The sequence below is a fragment of the Lonchura striata genome, chromosome 2 (genome assembly GCF_050655825.1).
Source record: "Lonchura striata isolate lonStrDom1 chromosome 2, ASM5065582v1, whole genome shotgun sequence".
In the NCBI taxonomy this organism is placed as follows: domain Eukaryota; kingdom Metazoa; phylum Chordata; class Aves; order Passeriformes; family Estrildidae; genus Lonchura; species Lonchura striata.
This window is the reverse complement of record NC_140704.1, coordinates 120,850,359-120,867,748: the sequence shown is the minus strand read 5'-3', so window position 1 is coordinate 120,867,748 and position 17,390 is coordinate 120,850,359. Positions and strand designations below refer to the sequence as shown.

Sequence of the window (17,390 nt, the reverse complement as noted above, 5' to 3'; positions counted from 1 at the left end):
CAATATAAAAAAAGAAAAAGAAAATCATAACTGTGCATAGAAACATGAAGAACCACCAAGCATAAAATCAGCCTGAACTACAACTCCAGCGACTTTTTGTAGAGCATAAAGAAAAATATTTGCATGACTCTTTTTCTGACTCCATGATTTGTTTTTGTTTGTAAGTACTCGAGGCAGACACACATCCTATTCCAGAACCAACCTCAGCTGGAGCGTGCTTCAAATGATCTCTTAAAGGGCAAACCCAGCCCTGAACTTGGGGCAGTATTTACTTCAGCTTCTCAAGAGATGAATGCACACAGTGAAACCCCAGCAGTACTGGAGCCCTCCAGCATGAGTGGCATGTGTACCAACTACAGTCCAGCCTAGAAATCTCATCAAAACCTAAGAATTTCACACAGCCAAGAATTTCATGGGTCAGATAGGCCAAGAGAACCAAATACATAATAAAGCTAAAAAATAGATCATTAAATTAATACAACTCCAATGAATACACCAGAATCTCAGTTCTGTGAGATCTTGGGCGAACCTGGGTACTCTTTTGGCCACAAGGCATTGCACAAAGAGTTCATCACCTTTCAGTGCAAGTAAGTATCACATACTGACTAAAACACCGAAAACTGGAACCTTTCATGGATACAAAATTGCAATGAAATTATGTGATGGGGTGTCAGTATCATCCTGGTGAGGCTGTTTCACACCCTGCATTACCGCTGTGCAAGGCAGCACACCACGTCTCAGCTGCACAGGCTACTCTTTGAAAGAGTCATCAGTGCATTCAATTGATTACAGTTGTACAGATCAACAAATGTAACTGGTTACAATTAAAATGTAAACACACATCTTCATGATGGCTAACTCACAAAAAAAAATTATGAGAGAAATGAGAGAAAGGAAGGGCTTCATAATTTAATCCAATTTAAATAAACTTTGGCACCTTGTGGTTACTTCTGGCACAACTCAGTCAGCTTTGGTTTTCATCAAACCACTATGACTAAATTATATATTAGTAATATATAACTTAAAGCCATTCATGGAACCTAATATATTTCATTAGATATTATTATTATATATATAACTCTCTTCTAACAGTTGAATCAAGTTTGGATATAGGGTACTGCCATTTTTATGTCTAATTTTTCACTGTAAATGCAGGCTTGGAAGCATTTTTTTAAGTCCCTCCTAACACACCCATTCCAAGTGCTCTAATAACTGCATTACAGTTGATGGCACTACTAGTTCATCTATCTGTTATCACCACATTTTGGTTCATATTCACTTCTTTTCTGAACTAACCAGACCTTTTCATAATGCTGTGCAACCAACATGTGAAGAAACACAAATAACTGTGGCAACTATACAACTAAAGAAAACTTATGTTGTATAGCTGCAAAACACAGATAAGAACACTGTACGGGGCACATTTACAGTCACAAGAGAATTTTAAGTCTTGACTGCTTTGGGAAACAGGGTCTGAATCTTACTATGATAAACAGATGAAGATCAGAATTTGGATGCTGTTCTGAAATAACTGGGAGGAGAATTGGGAGCAAATAATTTGGCTCCAGAAAAAAAAAAAAAGCGATGAATGTGAAAATGGAAATAGTGCATAATTTCACAGCTAGGCATTGGGGACAAGATTTTTTTGTTGATGTGAACAGAAATGGTTATCAGAAAAAGAATGAGGCTGAGCACAAATCTGTAACTAACTGACATAAGTCCTGGAAACAGAGATAGTTGAGAAAAATGTCTCCCAAATTCGGGCAATTTTTAGGCTTCCTGAATGCCCATGTTGGTGGGGACACTAAAAGAGATATTTTACAAATGACAGTAAACTCACTGACCGTAGCTCACTGACTATAGACTGATTAAAGCATCTTCAGCAGCTATAGGGATCTCCATGGGAAGACCATCTAAGGCAAATTATATATTGTTGTGATCTTATTCTTGTACTATAATGCACTACAGTTTCCAGCTTTAGAATTCTTTGGCTTTTTATTTGTTGATGGTGGAGACTAAACTTCCAGAGGAATGTTTTTCTATGCACTGCATTTTAACAGAATTCTGCTTCCAAAATGCATTTAGATATGAGCTTTTTCCAGTCCATCTGAGAAGCTGCACTTAATTGGGAGGTTTTTGGAGGGATTTTGGTTTTATTTGGTTTGTTTTCTAGGCTGATACAGATTTACATGTCTACTCATTTCTACTGTGGCTTGAGCTGAGCTTCACTTGCACACACCTAAGTTCCAGGAGCCCTTTGCTCACAGGAGATTCCAGGAACTGCCAACAGGGCAGTGAAGTTGCAGCATTCCCAGGACAACACAGAGTAGTCAAGGCTCAACCAAAGGCAAAAAACATGGATGAGAAACATGACAGTCATTCCAATCTCCCTGGAAAACATCATCATCATCATAAGATTTTGCTCCCCTGACATTTTTTATTCAAAGGGTTTGACACTAACACAGTAACTTCACAACAGAATAGTGAGAAACTGGCACAGCAGCAGCAGTATGTTGGAACAGATAAATAAAAATCTCCTCCTTAAGATCTTATTTTCAGTGAAACCTTAGGCAGGAATTCCTCCCACACACAGAGAAAACTTTTATCTTACCGATGAAAAGGGCTTCCTCATTCCACTTTTTTTACACTCATCTAAATACACCTTTCTATACTTTTCATCCCATGCTCCCACAATCTCCTTAACTATAAAAGCATTCCAGAATCCTCCTGCTCATGCTTCATCTCCTAAGTATTATTCTACTTTGCTATATCTGTAGTTTCTTTGGCATGTGTCAAAACCCTTCTCAGATAATTTCACTGGGCTCATTGAAAAGCATATACCCTTTATATGTATTTATACTCACTCTCAGCCAAAATGTCTGTACTGATAAAACTGAAAAAAAAAAAAAAATCTTAAAAAAAAAGAGACCTGTGGAAGAACCAAATGTGATTATTCAAGATTAACTCTCAACATAAATAATTATCTTCCTTCTGCATTTCATAAAGTTTTCAATTTTATTTCTTTGCAGCATTCATCTCTGTAAGGGATATTTTCTGGATAAAACTGACTGTTCTATTAAGTAGAAAAGTTTCCTTTTTCCTTTTCCTTTTACTGTACTACTGGCATTCACCAGGTGGAAGGGATTCACTGCCGCCTTTGCTTGAACCTACCATTATGAAGAGCCTATATGTAAAATAATGACTTTCAACAACTTTAATGAGAGATGTAGGGCATTCAGCAACTTGTAAGAACAAGTCCCAAATCACCACAGCATTAAAAAATCCATCTAAGTTGAGATTACATGCAAGATAGGGCTGTGTTTGAAGAAAGACATGGTAAGGAAGTATAGTAAAAAGTAAAAGGTCTAAAATAAAATATTTTACTACCATTTCATTACCAGGGTCTTAAGCACTCTGTCTTTTCCTGAGATCAGAGTACAGTGATAATGCCACCTACCACTGTCCTTTGGCAACCTACCAAAGGCACAGATCCATAGAAAGACTACAAAGATTTCCCTGGTCACACACAGAAACAAAGAAAAAAAAAAAGATAACCCATGGCTCAGTAAAACCTGCCATAATGCTGCTGGCATAGCTGTGTCATGGAATTGCAAGTCTCACTCAGCATAGGAGTGTCTGATCCAAAACCTGCTGGCATACCCTTCAGGAAGGTATGCCTAATTGCTCATGAGAGATGAGAAGAAAACTATTTCATCTTGGACAAAACTGAGCTGCTTCAAGATTTGAAGTGAGACACTTTCCATTTGCTACTGCCCAAATTTTGTTTTCAAGACAAATTGTACTAAATAAAAAGCAGTAAGTGCTTTCTGACCAATAAAAAAAATATTAAATTGACGCAAAAACAATGCAATTAACATTATTTTTCATTTTAATTAGATATCAGTTATAAAGCTTACAAAGATATCATATCTAGTATGAACTAAGGTAGTATGGCAAATTCCATTGCACTACCATGCTAGCACCCCTCATAAGCTGATTTGAAGGAAACTTTGGCAAAACTGTCATTCACATTACCATGCCCAACAACCTTCACCCTTCTTGTACAATGTAAAAGGTGGAAATTAGGACCAATCTCTATATTAAGATGACATTTTTATACTGAGGCTATAGCAAGACCAGTATAATTTAATATAAACATTTCATAATGACATTTGCCCTCATCTAACCTGCAGTGAATTTCAAAATGTGACCTAGAGGTGAAAAACTCTGTATCATGCTATCAGTTTCCTGAACTACACAGTCACTTATTTCTGCTCCTTTACATTAATCATCTAGAACCAAAAATGTGCAGATCATTTCCCTTTACAGACAGAAGTAACAGGCTTTTTGCCCCAAAATGACTGCTTAGCAATTAATTACAAGACTGACTGAATGAAATTTATTTTGCTTCAATATTAAGAAGTTCAAAAGATCTGATATACTACTTCATATCACAGCATTGTTACTTATGAAATAATAAATCTCAAGGCAATCAGAGGTACTTTTTGTTTTATTTAAACAAAGTTTGACATCAAGAGATACAACAGAATACTAGAATTGTTATTGCCATATCAAGCCTATTTACATTGCATTAAAAACACAACAAATTACAAAAGTAATTACTTCAAAATACCTCAAATTACTGTGTATTTTAAACTCTCGTCACAAAGAATTGAAGACCATTATTCCTTATGCTCTGGTAAGATCATATAATCACAGGATAACCTAAGTTACAAGAAGTCTTTAGAGGTCATCTGGTAAAACCTTTATTCATAGCAGGGCCAATCTTGACATCAGATAAATTTCAGTTAGATCAGGTTTTTGAGAGCTGGGATTAGCTCAATTTGAATTTATTCAAGGGTGAAATTTCCAAAACTTCTTTCAAAAATATGATCCAATAAATCCACTATGACTTTTTTCTAGTATTCAAGCAGAATTTCCCCCGTTGCATCCTGAATCCTTTGCCTCTCGTCTTCACCAAGAACATCCAATAAGTGATCATCTTAGCAAGTATGAAAAACATTCATTTACTCCAGTTCTAACAAAGTGAAGTGCAAAACTTCCATTCACTTTTCTTGTACAATATCAGGGCCAATGATTGGTATGACTAGTTTGACTTTTTTTTCTTTGGTCATCTATTCAATTAAATTCATATCAAAGAGGAGCCAAAATGCAACATTTTACCTGAAAAATTAAGGTATTGTGATTTTATTACTTATTTGACAATTTAGCAAATTGGTCCTAAAACTAAAAAGGCCTCTTTGTACCTGTAAGTTCCAAATAAGATACAGATTGAAAAAATGAGCTAAGATTAACTAGTCCTACAAGTTTTTATTTCAGATCTAAACCTCAAAAAATTGGCAATATTTAAATACCATCTAAACAACTGCAAGTGCAATCAATCCCATATGATCTCAAAAAATAAACCTACGAAGTATTCAAGTTCTGCAAGTCCTACCCAAATTCCATTTAGATCCAACAATATTATCCTGAATTCCAATGACTTTCCAAACCACAATATTTGTTTCTTAGTCCCAAGAATGAGGTCTAGGTAGAATGTAGGAGATCCTGAAATAGAAGCAGATCAGCAGCATAACTGAATGTTCTTAAAATAACTATGTACAAAACTTTCTGGTCTTATAGACAAGAAGAACAGCATATAATTCACAATTTTCAGCGTATTAATTGTCATTATTCTCATTGAAATCTTAATTCTTTAACTTCATCACTATAAATATATTCATTAAATATTTATATTACAATTTACCATCCCTCAGCCATAGAGCAGCCAGGAATTGTAGAAAAATAGCCTGCTGTGGTGGATGGAGTCTAAAACTAAGCAAGAGCTCCATGATTCTTTTCACAAATTTAACCAGTTCAGAAATTTCAGAAGGCTCTGAAAGTTCATGTTTCCTCAAGTTTTGAGTTTCTAACTTTGGAACACTGCACAGAGGAAGTCTTACTTGAAGCTTTGACAGGAGGGGATTTCACTTCTGAAGCTGAATTTCTGGTGCATGGAGAGGTCAAATCCTAAAGTGTTGAGTTCAGAGTGTGTGTTTTAGTAACAGATAATTCCCAGCAATTTTGAAAATAAAACAAAACCACAACGTAGAAAACCGTGTTAGTTTTTACTCTCTTGCTCCTGATGAGAGAGAGCCTAAAACATATATAATACCATATACATTTTTTGGATTGTAAATATTTAACTAAAGTAGTTCTACTGGATGCAGCATATTAGTTCCAATGTTAAAGTTAAATGCACCTATGCACCCACATTACAAGTGTATCAGCATCTTAGGTATAGCCACCAGCAATGGTTACATGTTTTGGAAATGTCATATGAGTTATCAGAGGAAAACACCATTCTCACCTCATCTGTTATAACAGAAAGTGCAACATCCTGCAACCAGGATATTGTTCAGGGCTAAAACCCCAAGCTTTCTCCATCCTTGCTAGTACAATAGGCACTCCCTCAACTTCCTCTTTTTTTATCAGTGGACAGATGCTTCATCTCCAGATCAATGGGCTGGTGATCCTTTTATCAACACAAAAAGTGAAGCAATTTATTGGTTCAAAGATTTTACTTTCTCAAATTTATCAATTCCCTTGAATCCCTGAGCTGTTAACTGAATAACTGGTATCTGTCAGTTCTAACATACAAGCATCAAGAGTCAAAGTTATAGAGTATCCAGCTCTATAAAGTATTTAAAAATGAGATGAAAATCTATCCATGATATATATATATATCACTTCCCCACATAACTGCTGAAATTCTAAGATGTTCAGTAACAAATGATGAAACAGTATTGTTCATTCTAATGGATACAGTCTCATCTCCAAATGTAAGGATTTACATACATCAATATAATTCATGTTAATGGCAATCATAAATATAAATCTACCAAATATTGAAAGGGATTAGGCTGTTAAAATGACCAACTGCACTTCCCAAACAAACACTAGTCAAAACATTAATACATAGAAGTTGTGTTTCCACAGGAATAACTTTTCAGTGTGCCTGCTGACACTTTCATTCTTTGGAAAATAACAGGTTAAGTAGGGAACAGCCTATTTTACACTAGCTATAACTGGATAAACCATACAGTTCTAAATCAGGACCTACAGACTGAACACAATGCAGAGGAGCCCAAGCATAAACACATGAAACGAGACTGTCAAAAGTCATGAAGGGACTTAGTCACACTTTCCATCAACCATCCCTTTACCACTTTAAAAATCCCATTCACCATCCCTGTATTTAGAGTTCTTTGTGTTTGTTTATCTATATACTTCTACGTTCCAAAAACTTCCATTTATTGTAAGTGTTGAAACAACATTATCCTGTAAAGGTAGTTTCTCAGAAACACATTTTCAAACCAGCATGAAGGTTTTCACTATGTGACATTTATTAACACCAATTGGATTCACACAGCTAAATCTTGCCACAATTGATTGTCGATTTACCCCTTCCAGAATTTCATATTTTTGGAATTTGTTTTATTAGCCAAACATTTTCATCTTTCAGTGTTTTATCGCCTGGTGTCTGCAATAGCACAGGCACAATCTCTGCCAGCTGGTTTAATTTTCTAGTACAGACAAAGCCAATGTCTCAAGATTTCTAGTGGCATCAGTAAGAATTATGGCTGTAATCCAAGGGATTCATAAAAAGGGTTTCATATATTCTTATGATATATTTTCCCAATGTATACATAGCTCCTAATAATCTTAATTACATATTTATGCACAAAAAGATACACATAGACTTCATTGTTCTTTGCTCAGACATCTTTGTTAATGGCATATGACAATGCCTCAGTCAGGAAGAGCAAAACAGTGAAAGGTTAAGGAGGGGCAGTGGGGCAAGATACAGCCCTCCTTACACAAAATTTCCTTGGTTTTCAGAAGCAGAATCCACCTGAAGGGGTACAATAAAACACTGAAAGTGACTAATAGCTTTTCCTGAACTTGTGCCATCTACATTTCTATCTCGATGATTTTTTCCATTATTATTTTCTATATTACACATAATTATATGGATTCCCTTTTTCAAATAAAGTTATATATTATAAAAAAGTAAAAGGCGTCAGCCAAAAACCTCCACTTTTGTGGATTAACGCATAATTGAAAATCGCTATTATTGCCATTTTATGTCAAAAATCCCCTGACAAACAGCACTGAAAATTACAAGCAAATCTTCTTGCAGTTAACACACATAATGGGTTAACATTCGAGAAATGGTGTTTTATTCACAGTAATGCAATAGGTTTTCCTCTTCACTTTTGCCTCGACTGTTTATATGTTGCTGGGATAAAGAAGGCAAAAGTTAAAGACTAAAGTTTTAAAGAATGAAGAAACTGTGCCTTAAGGACATTGAACAGTGCACTCTTCTTTAGAACAAGAAGCTAATCTTGTTTATGAACATGTCTCCAGGGATCTGGCTTTTTTACTTTCCATCTTATACAGAAGAGGATCTACATAGTACACACATGCTATGAAAGGTGTTGCCAGCTGTATTTAAATAGATACTTCTTTCTCAGGTAATATCTAAAGGTTAATCCTAAAGCTAAGCCTGAGCTGTTGCCTTCTCAGACATGACCAGAACACAGCTAATGTAAACAACTTCTTTTTTAAAATTATGTGGCCATATGTTTCCTTTTTAAAATTTTTCCTCAAGTCATATAAATCATCAGTATTTCTGAAATTCTACAAGTTAGCACTACAAGTGCTTGGACTTTGCAAGATTTAATCTAAATGTTGCCTACAATCGCCCCTCCATAAGTGGATGCAAAGTAAAATAAATCTCAATGAGAGTAATGTCCAGGGATGCTTTTGCTGCATATGTTTTATATTCATCACCTCTAAGATATAATAAAAATATTAAACTCGATGTGGTGTTAACTTCTATGTACATAAACTGAACAATACCACCACTGAGATCATGGACAGCATCTGAGCTTTAAGTTCATGTGTCATGGCTCAGGAATGATACTCCCCAGCTCAGTTCTCCCACTGAGACTCCCCAGATCATGCTGCCACTCTGTCCTCCCTCACCCCCTCTCCCTTCCCCCTACAGGTGCTTGGAGAGGAGAACTAGAGGCACAAAAAGCAAAGATCATGGGTTGAGATAAGAACAATTTACTGGAAACAGCAATGAGATAAGAAAAGGAACAGTAACATCAACAATATTGATATTAAAAGCGTGCTGAAGAGAGAGTGATTCACATGCAAAATGCTTGATCCAGCCCCACAAGACCCACAGCCATGCATCCAAGCTCCCCCTGGCTTGGAACCAGGGCCACCCCACCTCTCTCTGCAGTTTGGGACTGGTGCCACACTACCCCAAATGGAAGGAGCTCATTTTCCCTGGAAGAGAGTCCTTTTCCTCCACCCCTGGCAACAATGTGAGGTAGTACAGGATAACCTCCAGGTCCTAGCTATGTCCTCCAGGCTACTGCAAAAAAAAAAAAATAATCCTATCTTGGTTGGAACCAGGACATAATATCTACTAGGTTACTTCTTGAATATAAAGAAAGACTTCTACTTTTAAAGGAAAATAAATTTAAATTACAGCATTTTGCCATACAGACATTTATCAGCACCTGAAAGACATAGATAAGACAGTGGAACATCACTGTAAAACATGTAAGAACAGCAGAAAAAACTATGCATTGAAGTAATTTTTGAGAGTTGTTATATCCTCTGATGGTCTTTTATAAAACATGACTCTTTTCCTGAAATACTTTTTATGCATTTCTCTACAGATGATGGTGGCCATTCACACTTTACTTCAATTTTTATAGACTCCCAGTAATCCCACAGAATAGTAAATACAGTTATTATAACCCTCATAACTGGCAAAGAGATATATTTGAAGAAATAGGGTTTGTTTCCCCTCCCACATGCTCCTGATGTAAATCAGGAGCAGTTCTGCTGCAGTGGTTAGCACAAAACTGACACAAAACAAAAAATAAAAGCAATGTATACAAAATACTTTCGTTACACTATGTGCAAATCATATGCCTCGCCTGTTTCTGGGCAAGGTTCTGACGTTGAGTTACTTATACCGCACTAAGTCCACCGCTCTATTCACATGTGAATAAGGTCCAGGCTCACACTGGAAACAATGGAAACACACCAGTTTACACAGGCTAAGAACCTGGCACAAAGCCTTGAAAATGAAAGGGGATTTTCAAACAAATGCAATATGTACAATTACTTCTGGAGTATTACCTCTGAAACAGAAGCGATTTCAAAGTGCTGTAAGAGAAAAATAGAAAGATCGCAAAGGATTACAAATATAAACAAACAACCCCCTCACACTAAAAGCATCCCACTTTTCTTCTTTACAGACACACACACGAGGAACTCCACTCATTTTAAGAGAGATCATGTGGCAAAATGATGACACTGAGTCACTAGAAAAGAGAAAAATCTTTTAAAATACTCTTGGGACCAGGGACTACCGTTAAGGGAAGAGCATTATTTTATCATCCTGCTAATGAGCTAGATGAAGGATTATTGTTGTTTGGCGGTGATTTATCTCACAACTCTTTTCTCTAAGATAAATATGCTAAGTCCACTAAACAAAGAGAAGAAGGGGCACCGCTCTGTTGTTTCAATTGCACGCTGAGGAATACTTAAGCCGAGCAAAAGAGCCCCCAAAAAAGTCAAGGGAGAGGACCGGCACACGCCGCTTTTACATAGGTTTAAGAAAAATAGAAAAAGAAAGATGCGACAATCCCGGTCCCCGCATCTTCCCAACGCGGGGACAGCGCCCAGCAGCGTCCGGCCCCGCCGCCGCCCCGCGGGCACTGACCGGGGCACCGTCACCTAATTCTTGCCCTCGGCCTCTACTGTGAGCAGACGGGGAGAGCCCCTGCCCGGAACCAGCGGGGAGTGACACCTTCTCCGAGCGCCACCAGGGCGAGGGAGCCGCTCCCCGCAGGCAGGGAGCGCTGGCAGCCGCCCGGGCCGGGGCGCCGCGGCACCCGCCTCGCTGGCCGGCCCGCGGGTCGGGGCGCGGGGCCGCGGTGCGGGCGCGCCGTCGGGGCGGCGGGCGCGGACAGCTCCGCGGCCGGGCCAGCGCCGCTCCGCGCCCCCGGCGGCCGGGCCCGGGCCGGGGAGGCAGCGGCCGTCCCTGCCCACCCCCAGCACAGCCGAAGCGCGCCCCGGCACTCACCAGCTGCAGCGAGCAGAGGAAGATCAGCGTGCAGCGCCCCGTGCAGCAGCCCATGGTGGCAGCCGGAGAGACGCCGCCGCTCCTCCGCTTCTTCCCTCCCGCACTGGCGCGGCCCCGGAGGCGAGCGGGGGGCTCACCGCATCCGGACGGAGCGGCCGGGCGTGCGTGTATCCCCCGCCTCCTGCTGCCTCGCTCCTTTGTGGAGGGGCTCCGCTCGGGCGGCGGGAAGTAGCGCGGGGAGATCGGCGCGGCCCCGGGGCGGGGAGCCGGCGGCAGCGGAGGGCTCTGCCCGGGTCTGGCTCTGGGGAAGGGGCAGCGGCCGGGGGTGGGCGTTCGCGGACCAGGGCGGGGTGGGCAGAGGGAACGCGGGTGGGGAGGCGGGGGGCGCGGGTGGGCGGGAGCTGTGCGAGGTGTGAACGGGAGGGGAGCGGGGGCGGCGGCGGGCTTTTCTCAGGCGCCGTGCCGGGCATCCCGGGCGGGCAGTTCGCAGGGATTTTGGAGGCTTCGAGGGCAGGCTGTGCTTGAGGAGAACTTGGCGGAAGGGGCAGGGGGCTGTGCGAACAGCGGCGGCCGCGGCAGCCCGGCGTGGGCCGCTTGTTGCGAGAGCCCGGGGAAAGTTCAAGGGACGCGGGCGGCCGAGGCGGGAGGGGCGGGGAGCGGCGGCCGCCGAGCGGCGGGGCGGGCCCGCGGCAGCCGGCCGGGGCAGCCCGGGGGCGGGCGCGGGCATTGTTCGCCGCCCGCGCTGTGCTGGGTCGGAGCGGGCTGCGGGGGCAGGGCAAGCAGCCAGGACCCCGATCCGCAGGGAGTCCCGCTGGCAGCGGCCGGGTGCCCTCTGCCAGCGGTGCCCCGTGAGCCCGTTCCCGGCCCGCCACCCCAGCCCGGGCGGAGAGTGTCTCGGTGCTTGAGGCTGCCGCTCGGGCTCTGCCACCCCCTCCTTGTCCGCGCACCAGCGGCGCTGGGGGAAGGGGTTTCCCTTCCTGGCAGCGCCATTGTGCCAGCTCCTGCTGTCCCCCACGGGTGTGAACTGGGAACGGGCTCCGGGGAGAGGGACTCGGCTCCGGCAGTCACCGCTCCTGGCAATGGTAAATCGTAGAGTGGTTTAGGTTAGAAAAGATCTACGATCGTCAAGTTCAAGCGTTAATCCAGCACTGCCAAGTCCATAGCGTACAAAGAGATGGATGAACAAACAGTGCTCTCCAGGGGCCTCTCCAGGGGCAGTTGGAGGAAACAGGATCGGTGGAGATACTGCGGTCCCTACATGGTATATATGTAGTTTGATCACAGACAAGTAATCTTCTGGGGCGGGATAATAAAGCCAAATACACTCACCGTCTCTTAAAAGTATGGCGTGGGGATGATGTGTGGATGAAGTGTTGGCTATCTTCCTTTTTCTCCTCTCCAACAAAGTATAGATAAATTAGATTATTCTTTTACAAGCATGAAAGCATGTTCCACTTAAAAGACAGTACTTTCCTACAGCCTGTTACCAGCTGCTGTTCCACAATACAGAGACTTCTGCCACAAAACACTGAAGCTTGCCTTGGGGGAGAAAAAAAAGACAAAACACAAACCCAAAAGCAAAACTCTATCTTCTACAAGGCATCTTAGTGAGTTATCTGATTAATGTGTCTGTGAAAAACACAGTATTGTATCCCCCAAATACATACAGCTCTTTATTTGTATATTAAATAGTAGTGACAATATTCAAATAATTACAAGACTACTGTAAAACAGTATTGTGTTAGAATATATTTGGAAAGCTGCTTTTTGTATCCTTTTCTTTCACCGTTTAAAGTAGGAAAACATTAAGACAGTTTTAAATACCAAACTGAAGGAGCAAAAAGAAGACAAGTAAGAAGCAGATTTTGTTCATCCAGGATGTGTATTTGACTATGTATGTATTTGAGGAGCATAAAATATAATCTACATTGCACGGTATACAAAATTTAACCCACATTGCACAGTGTACAAAACTTTAATAAAACTGCCTGAGATGTATATTTCTATGTATGGCTTTTAAGACAAAATTCTACCTGGGGCTAAAGTTTACTAAAGTTACATGCTCTAAGAACATATATATTTTGAAGGATGAATAGGTGAAGATATGAAAGTAAACTGAAAATGTGATAGTTGCCAAAAATACAATGTGCCAGGCTCTGTGGGCTGGTAAATTTTATGGATAATTGGTTTTTTTAAAGAGAAGACTTAGAGGAAGCATCATCTTTCTGGCCTTCACTGAAGTATTTAGTAGGCTACAAAATCTTTTTAGTAAAATCAAATAATGCAGAGATTAATAATAAGAATGGCAGGATGGGTAAGGAACTAGATCAATGAAATGCCAAGAGCTAGTGCTGAAAAGATTTTACTTGTACTCACCATATTCAGGCTCTGCTTTTACATCAATGGCATGAGGTCCATAACTTTCCTCTATTTCTCCCCAAGAACAGTGCTCTTCTGAGAAGCAGCTAAATCCTATGGAATAAGGAGTGGAGAATGTGATCATTTTGGCTACAGTAGAGTTGATTTTCTTCACAGTAGCTACTATGTGACTGTGTTCTGAATTTGCACTGATACAGGGTTGATAATTCAGGGATGTCTTAGTCGCCTCAGAGCAGGGCTCACAGACCCTCAAGGCCTTTTTGTTCTCACTCCTCATCACCACCAAGGGGGCTGGTGGTGCACAAGGCATTGGGAGGGGACACAGCTGGGACAGCTGACCCCAGCTGACCACAGTGATGTTCCATACCATATGGCATCATGCTCAGCATATAGTGCTAGGGGGAAAAGGAAGAGGAGGACATTTGGGGTGATATAATTTTTCTTTATCCCAAGTCACTGTTACACATGACAAGGCTCGGCTTTCCTGGGGATGGCTCATGGGATATAGTCAATGAACTCCTTGTCTTGCTTTGCTTGTATGCATGACTTTTGCTTTCCCTATTAAACCCATTTGCTTTCCCTATTTCAACCCATGAGTTTTCTCACTTTTACTCTCTGAATTTCTCCCCTGTCACATCAGGGGAGGGCGGGGGAAGAGTGAGTACCTGCATGAGGCTGCGTTTTCAGCTGAGGTTAAACCATGACAAATGAGAGTAAGTTTCTTAGAGGTTTATGAATCTCTAATATTTTTCTCTTTGTATTCCCATGTTCCTGAAGCATTTCACCATTTATGTCCTCTAGCTAGTCAAAATTGATTCCTCCCCCCCAAAAAAAAGGATAGTTGTAATAAGAATTATCCCTGAGTATAAGGTTTCACAATGGAAAATATTACAAAACAGAATGCTGTAGAACATGACATCCACAGGAGCACAAGGAAGTAAAATAATAGAATAACCTTGCACTGCAGCTAGAAGCACTGGACAGAAGTACATAAGAACCTGGATCAGAAGGAGGCTAAAAATGAAGTATAGTTATAAGAAGGCATAGAATTTCTAGAACATATCAGAGAATGCAATATAAGAATAAAATCATATGCAAAGCAAATGGAAGGACTGCATTTTACAGATTTTTTTCTACCCATGAATTTGGTATAGAAGCTGATAGTCAAGTAGCCGTAGAAAGTAATTTCTAGCTGTATAATGAAGACAGCCCTAATTCAGCACCATGCATGCCAAGTAGGTGAAAAAATAGTTTGAGTTCTAAAGAGCCCTGTGAACTCTCTGAATGCCCAACAAGATGTGCTGTATGGATGCAAATTCAGTGCTCTTGAAAAGAAAGCATGTCCTTAAAGAGCTTTATGATATGTCTGTATATGTCTGTATGTACATATGGCCATACCCTCACATAAGTGTATGATTTCCTATGCTAAAGTTTTAATCGTAGGACATCAAAACTTGTGCTTCTTGTCTGATTGCATTCAAAGCAGAAAACCAATTTAAAGGAATACAGCATCACACTTAGCAATAAAACAGATTACAAGTATGTCTTAGAGACTTCTCATTCCTATAGGTCTATGCCTTGTTAGGTTATAATCTTCAGAATCAAAGATAAAAAAATTTTCAGGTTGAAGTACTCAAACCATCAGTAAAAGATCTCATATCAAGAGGACAAAGTGAAATTAATAATATTTGACTGTCCTTGTAGCTCTTCAATGGCATATACTATCTGTCTAATAAGCATTTACTTGTCTGTCTCTCCTGAAGATTTCCTCAGCCTGCACCAAATTATCCTGTCATGGACCTGGCCTTAAGGAAGTGCATTTTGTTAACTATGCCCATTAGACTAAGTAGTAATCACAGATTATTACTATTACACAGAAACACTTCCTTCAAAGTCTGACTTTTCCATTCTTCATTATGGATATAAATGAGAGGAAATTAGTTATGAAAATAAGCAACAGTGTCAAAGGATAATCTTAATCCTTGAAAGATTTGCTTAATTTTTAACACCAAGCATAGCCCTTTATGCTGTGCAGAGATTAGGTAAATACATTTAGGGTCTGCAGAATCAGAATTTAAGAGCAGATTCTTGTGGCCTCAGATTTCACCTTTAATTTTGGCATTTACTTCAGAAAGATTGAGAATCAGAAGCTTTATAATTACTTTTCAAGATTTCTCAGAATGAAGGAGGATAGAGGGATCCAAACACACCTCCATAAAGCTATCAACAAGTCACACTTCAGGCAGACTTACAGTTATTACAGCTTAGATAAACATTCCACTCTGTATTCCTCAAGCAGTCTTGAAACACCTCAAGCAAACTAGAAACCCCATGAAATGTAATATACCTTTAAAGACAAATGAGGGTTTCAAGATATTATCAGTGTTTTTAGTAAATCCTATTTTCAATTTATCCTTCTGAAAGCAGATACACAATATAATGATCTAATTTCTCATTTCAATGTTAACACCTGCTGCTAGGAAACTGCATTCTTCATTAAAATGCAAGTACATTATGGGATGAAAATATGTGTTCATTGTGAATTACTTTGTTTTTTTTTTTTTTAATTTTAAAGTGTTTTAAATGATCAGGCTCAGTGTGGTGAACCATGGTGGGGCACAGCCTCTCAGTGGCTAGGCAGGTCCATGGGGAAAGGAATGGGGACTGGGCAGTGTCAGAGATACAAAACATCAGCCCAGGCTGGGCTTGTGCCTGGGGAAAGGCACAAGGGAAATCTGTGGAGAGCTATAGATCAGCCTGCTGATCTACAGGACAGGGACTGATGGCCCTTTTAGGGCTGAGATGGGGTCCTGGGGAGGGCTGGGGGAGCCCAGGGGGTGGGCAGGAACAGGCAGGGTTGGTGGTACCTCTGGGGCCATGAGAGCATGAAAGCAGTTTTAAAAATGAGTTTAAGTCCCTATAACTCATTCTGGTTTGTCAACAGTAGACTCCAGCTCAGCTTTGGTTTGATTTTTTCTGTCTTTAGCTCTTCTTATCTTTTTACAATTCTTTTTCAGTTTTGGTACAATGCATAATGCATGTCTCCATAGCCAGGAACAGCAGAACTGGAATAAAGCACAAGTTCTTTGCAACTGTCTCCCATATTAATTGCAGGAACCAAAAAGATGGTAAATGATACAGATCTAAATATTAATCTTATATATAAATATAAAGATATAAATGTTCAGATCTATTCACTCTCAGTGACAGGACTTGAGAAAATGTCATGAAGCTGAGTCAGGGGAGGTTTAGGGTAGATATCTGTGTAAAAAGATTTTGCACACGGAGGATGAGTAGTGGAACAGGCTCCTCAGAGAAGTAGTCACAGCACCAAGCCTTACAGAGTTCAAGAACTGTTTGGACAATTACTCAGGTGTGACTCTTGGGGTGTCTTATGCAGGGCCAGGATTTGGACTTCAGGATCCTGATACTCCAGATCAGTATTAATTTTGAACCATTCCTTGTACATAAACATTGGTACAAGCTTCAGTTTTGATATGGAAAAACTTGACAAGAAAACTGACATACATATTTATATAGAAAAGTCCTTCAAAATACAAAGCTGAATTTATAGAATCTGAAATGGAGTATAGAATGGATTGTTTTTCTTTGCTTACTGAGGATTTTGCATTAGACTTGAAAAGATGGCACCATAAAGATACCAGCTGTGTTATTCACAACCAAGTATCTTAGATTAGTAGGCTGATCTGAAATACTTGTGACATTTGCTGCACTCAGGCTCTGCTCAGCTTTTGTGACCTGGTGAATGAGATTTTGGATCTGGGGATCAGTGATAAACCATTACAAGTCACAGCAGAGGTTTTGCCACAGT

At 40.5% G+C, this 17,390-nt stretch overlaps 1 protein-coding gene across 1 annotated transcript in view; it reads right to left on the bottom strand.

Moving 5' to 3' along the window:
* Positions 1-4,492: 4,492 nt before the first annotated feature.
* LOC146768401 (uncharacterized) overlaps positions 4,493-17,390 on the bottom strand; it is a 29,609-nt gene continuing 16,711 nt past the window's right edge. Inside the window, exons 2-4 of the mRNA XM_085561610.1 lie at positions 11,180-12,234; positions 10,231-10,257; positions 4,493-9,451 (exon numbers count right to left, since the gene is read on the bottom strand). Coding sequence (XP_085417736.1) covers positions 11,203-12,234 — 1,032 coding nt within the window. The 3' untranslated portion in view covers positions 4,493-9,451; positions 10,231-10,257; positions 11,180-11,202. The remainder of the gene's footprint in view (positions 9,452-10,230; positions 10,258-11,179; positions 12,235-17,390) is intronic.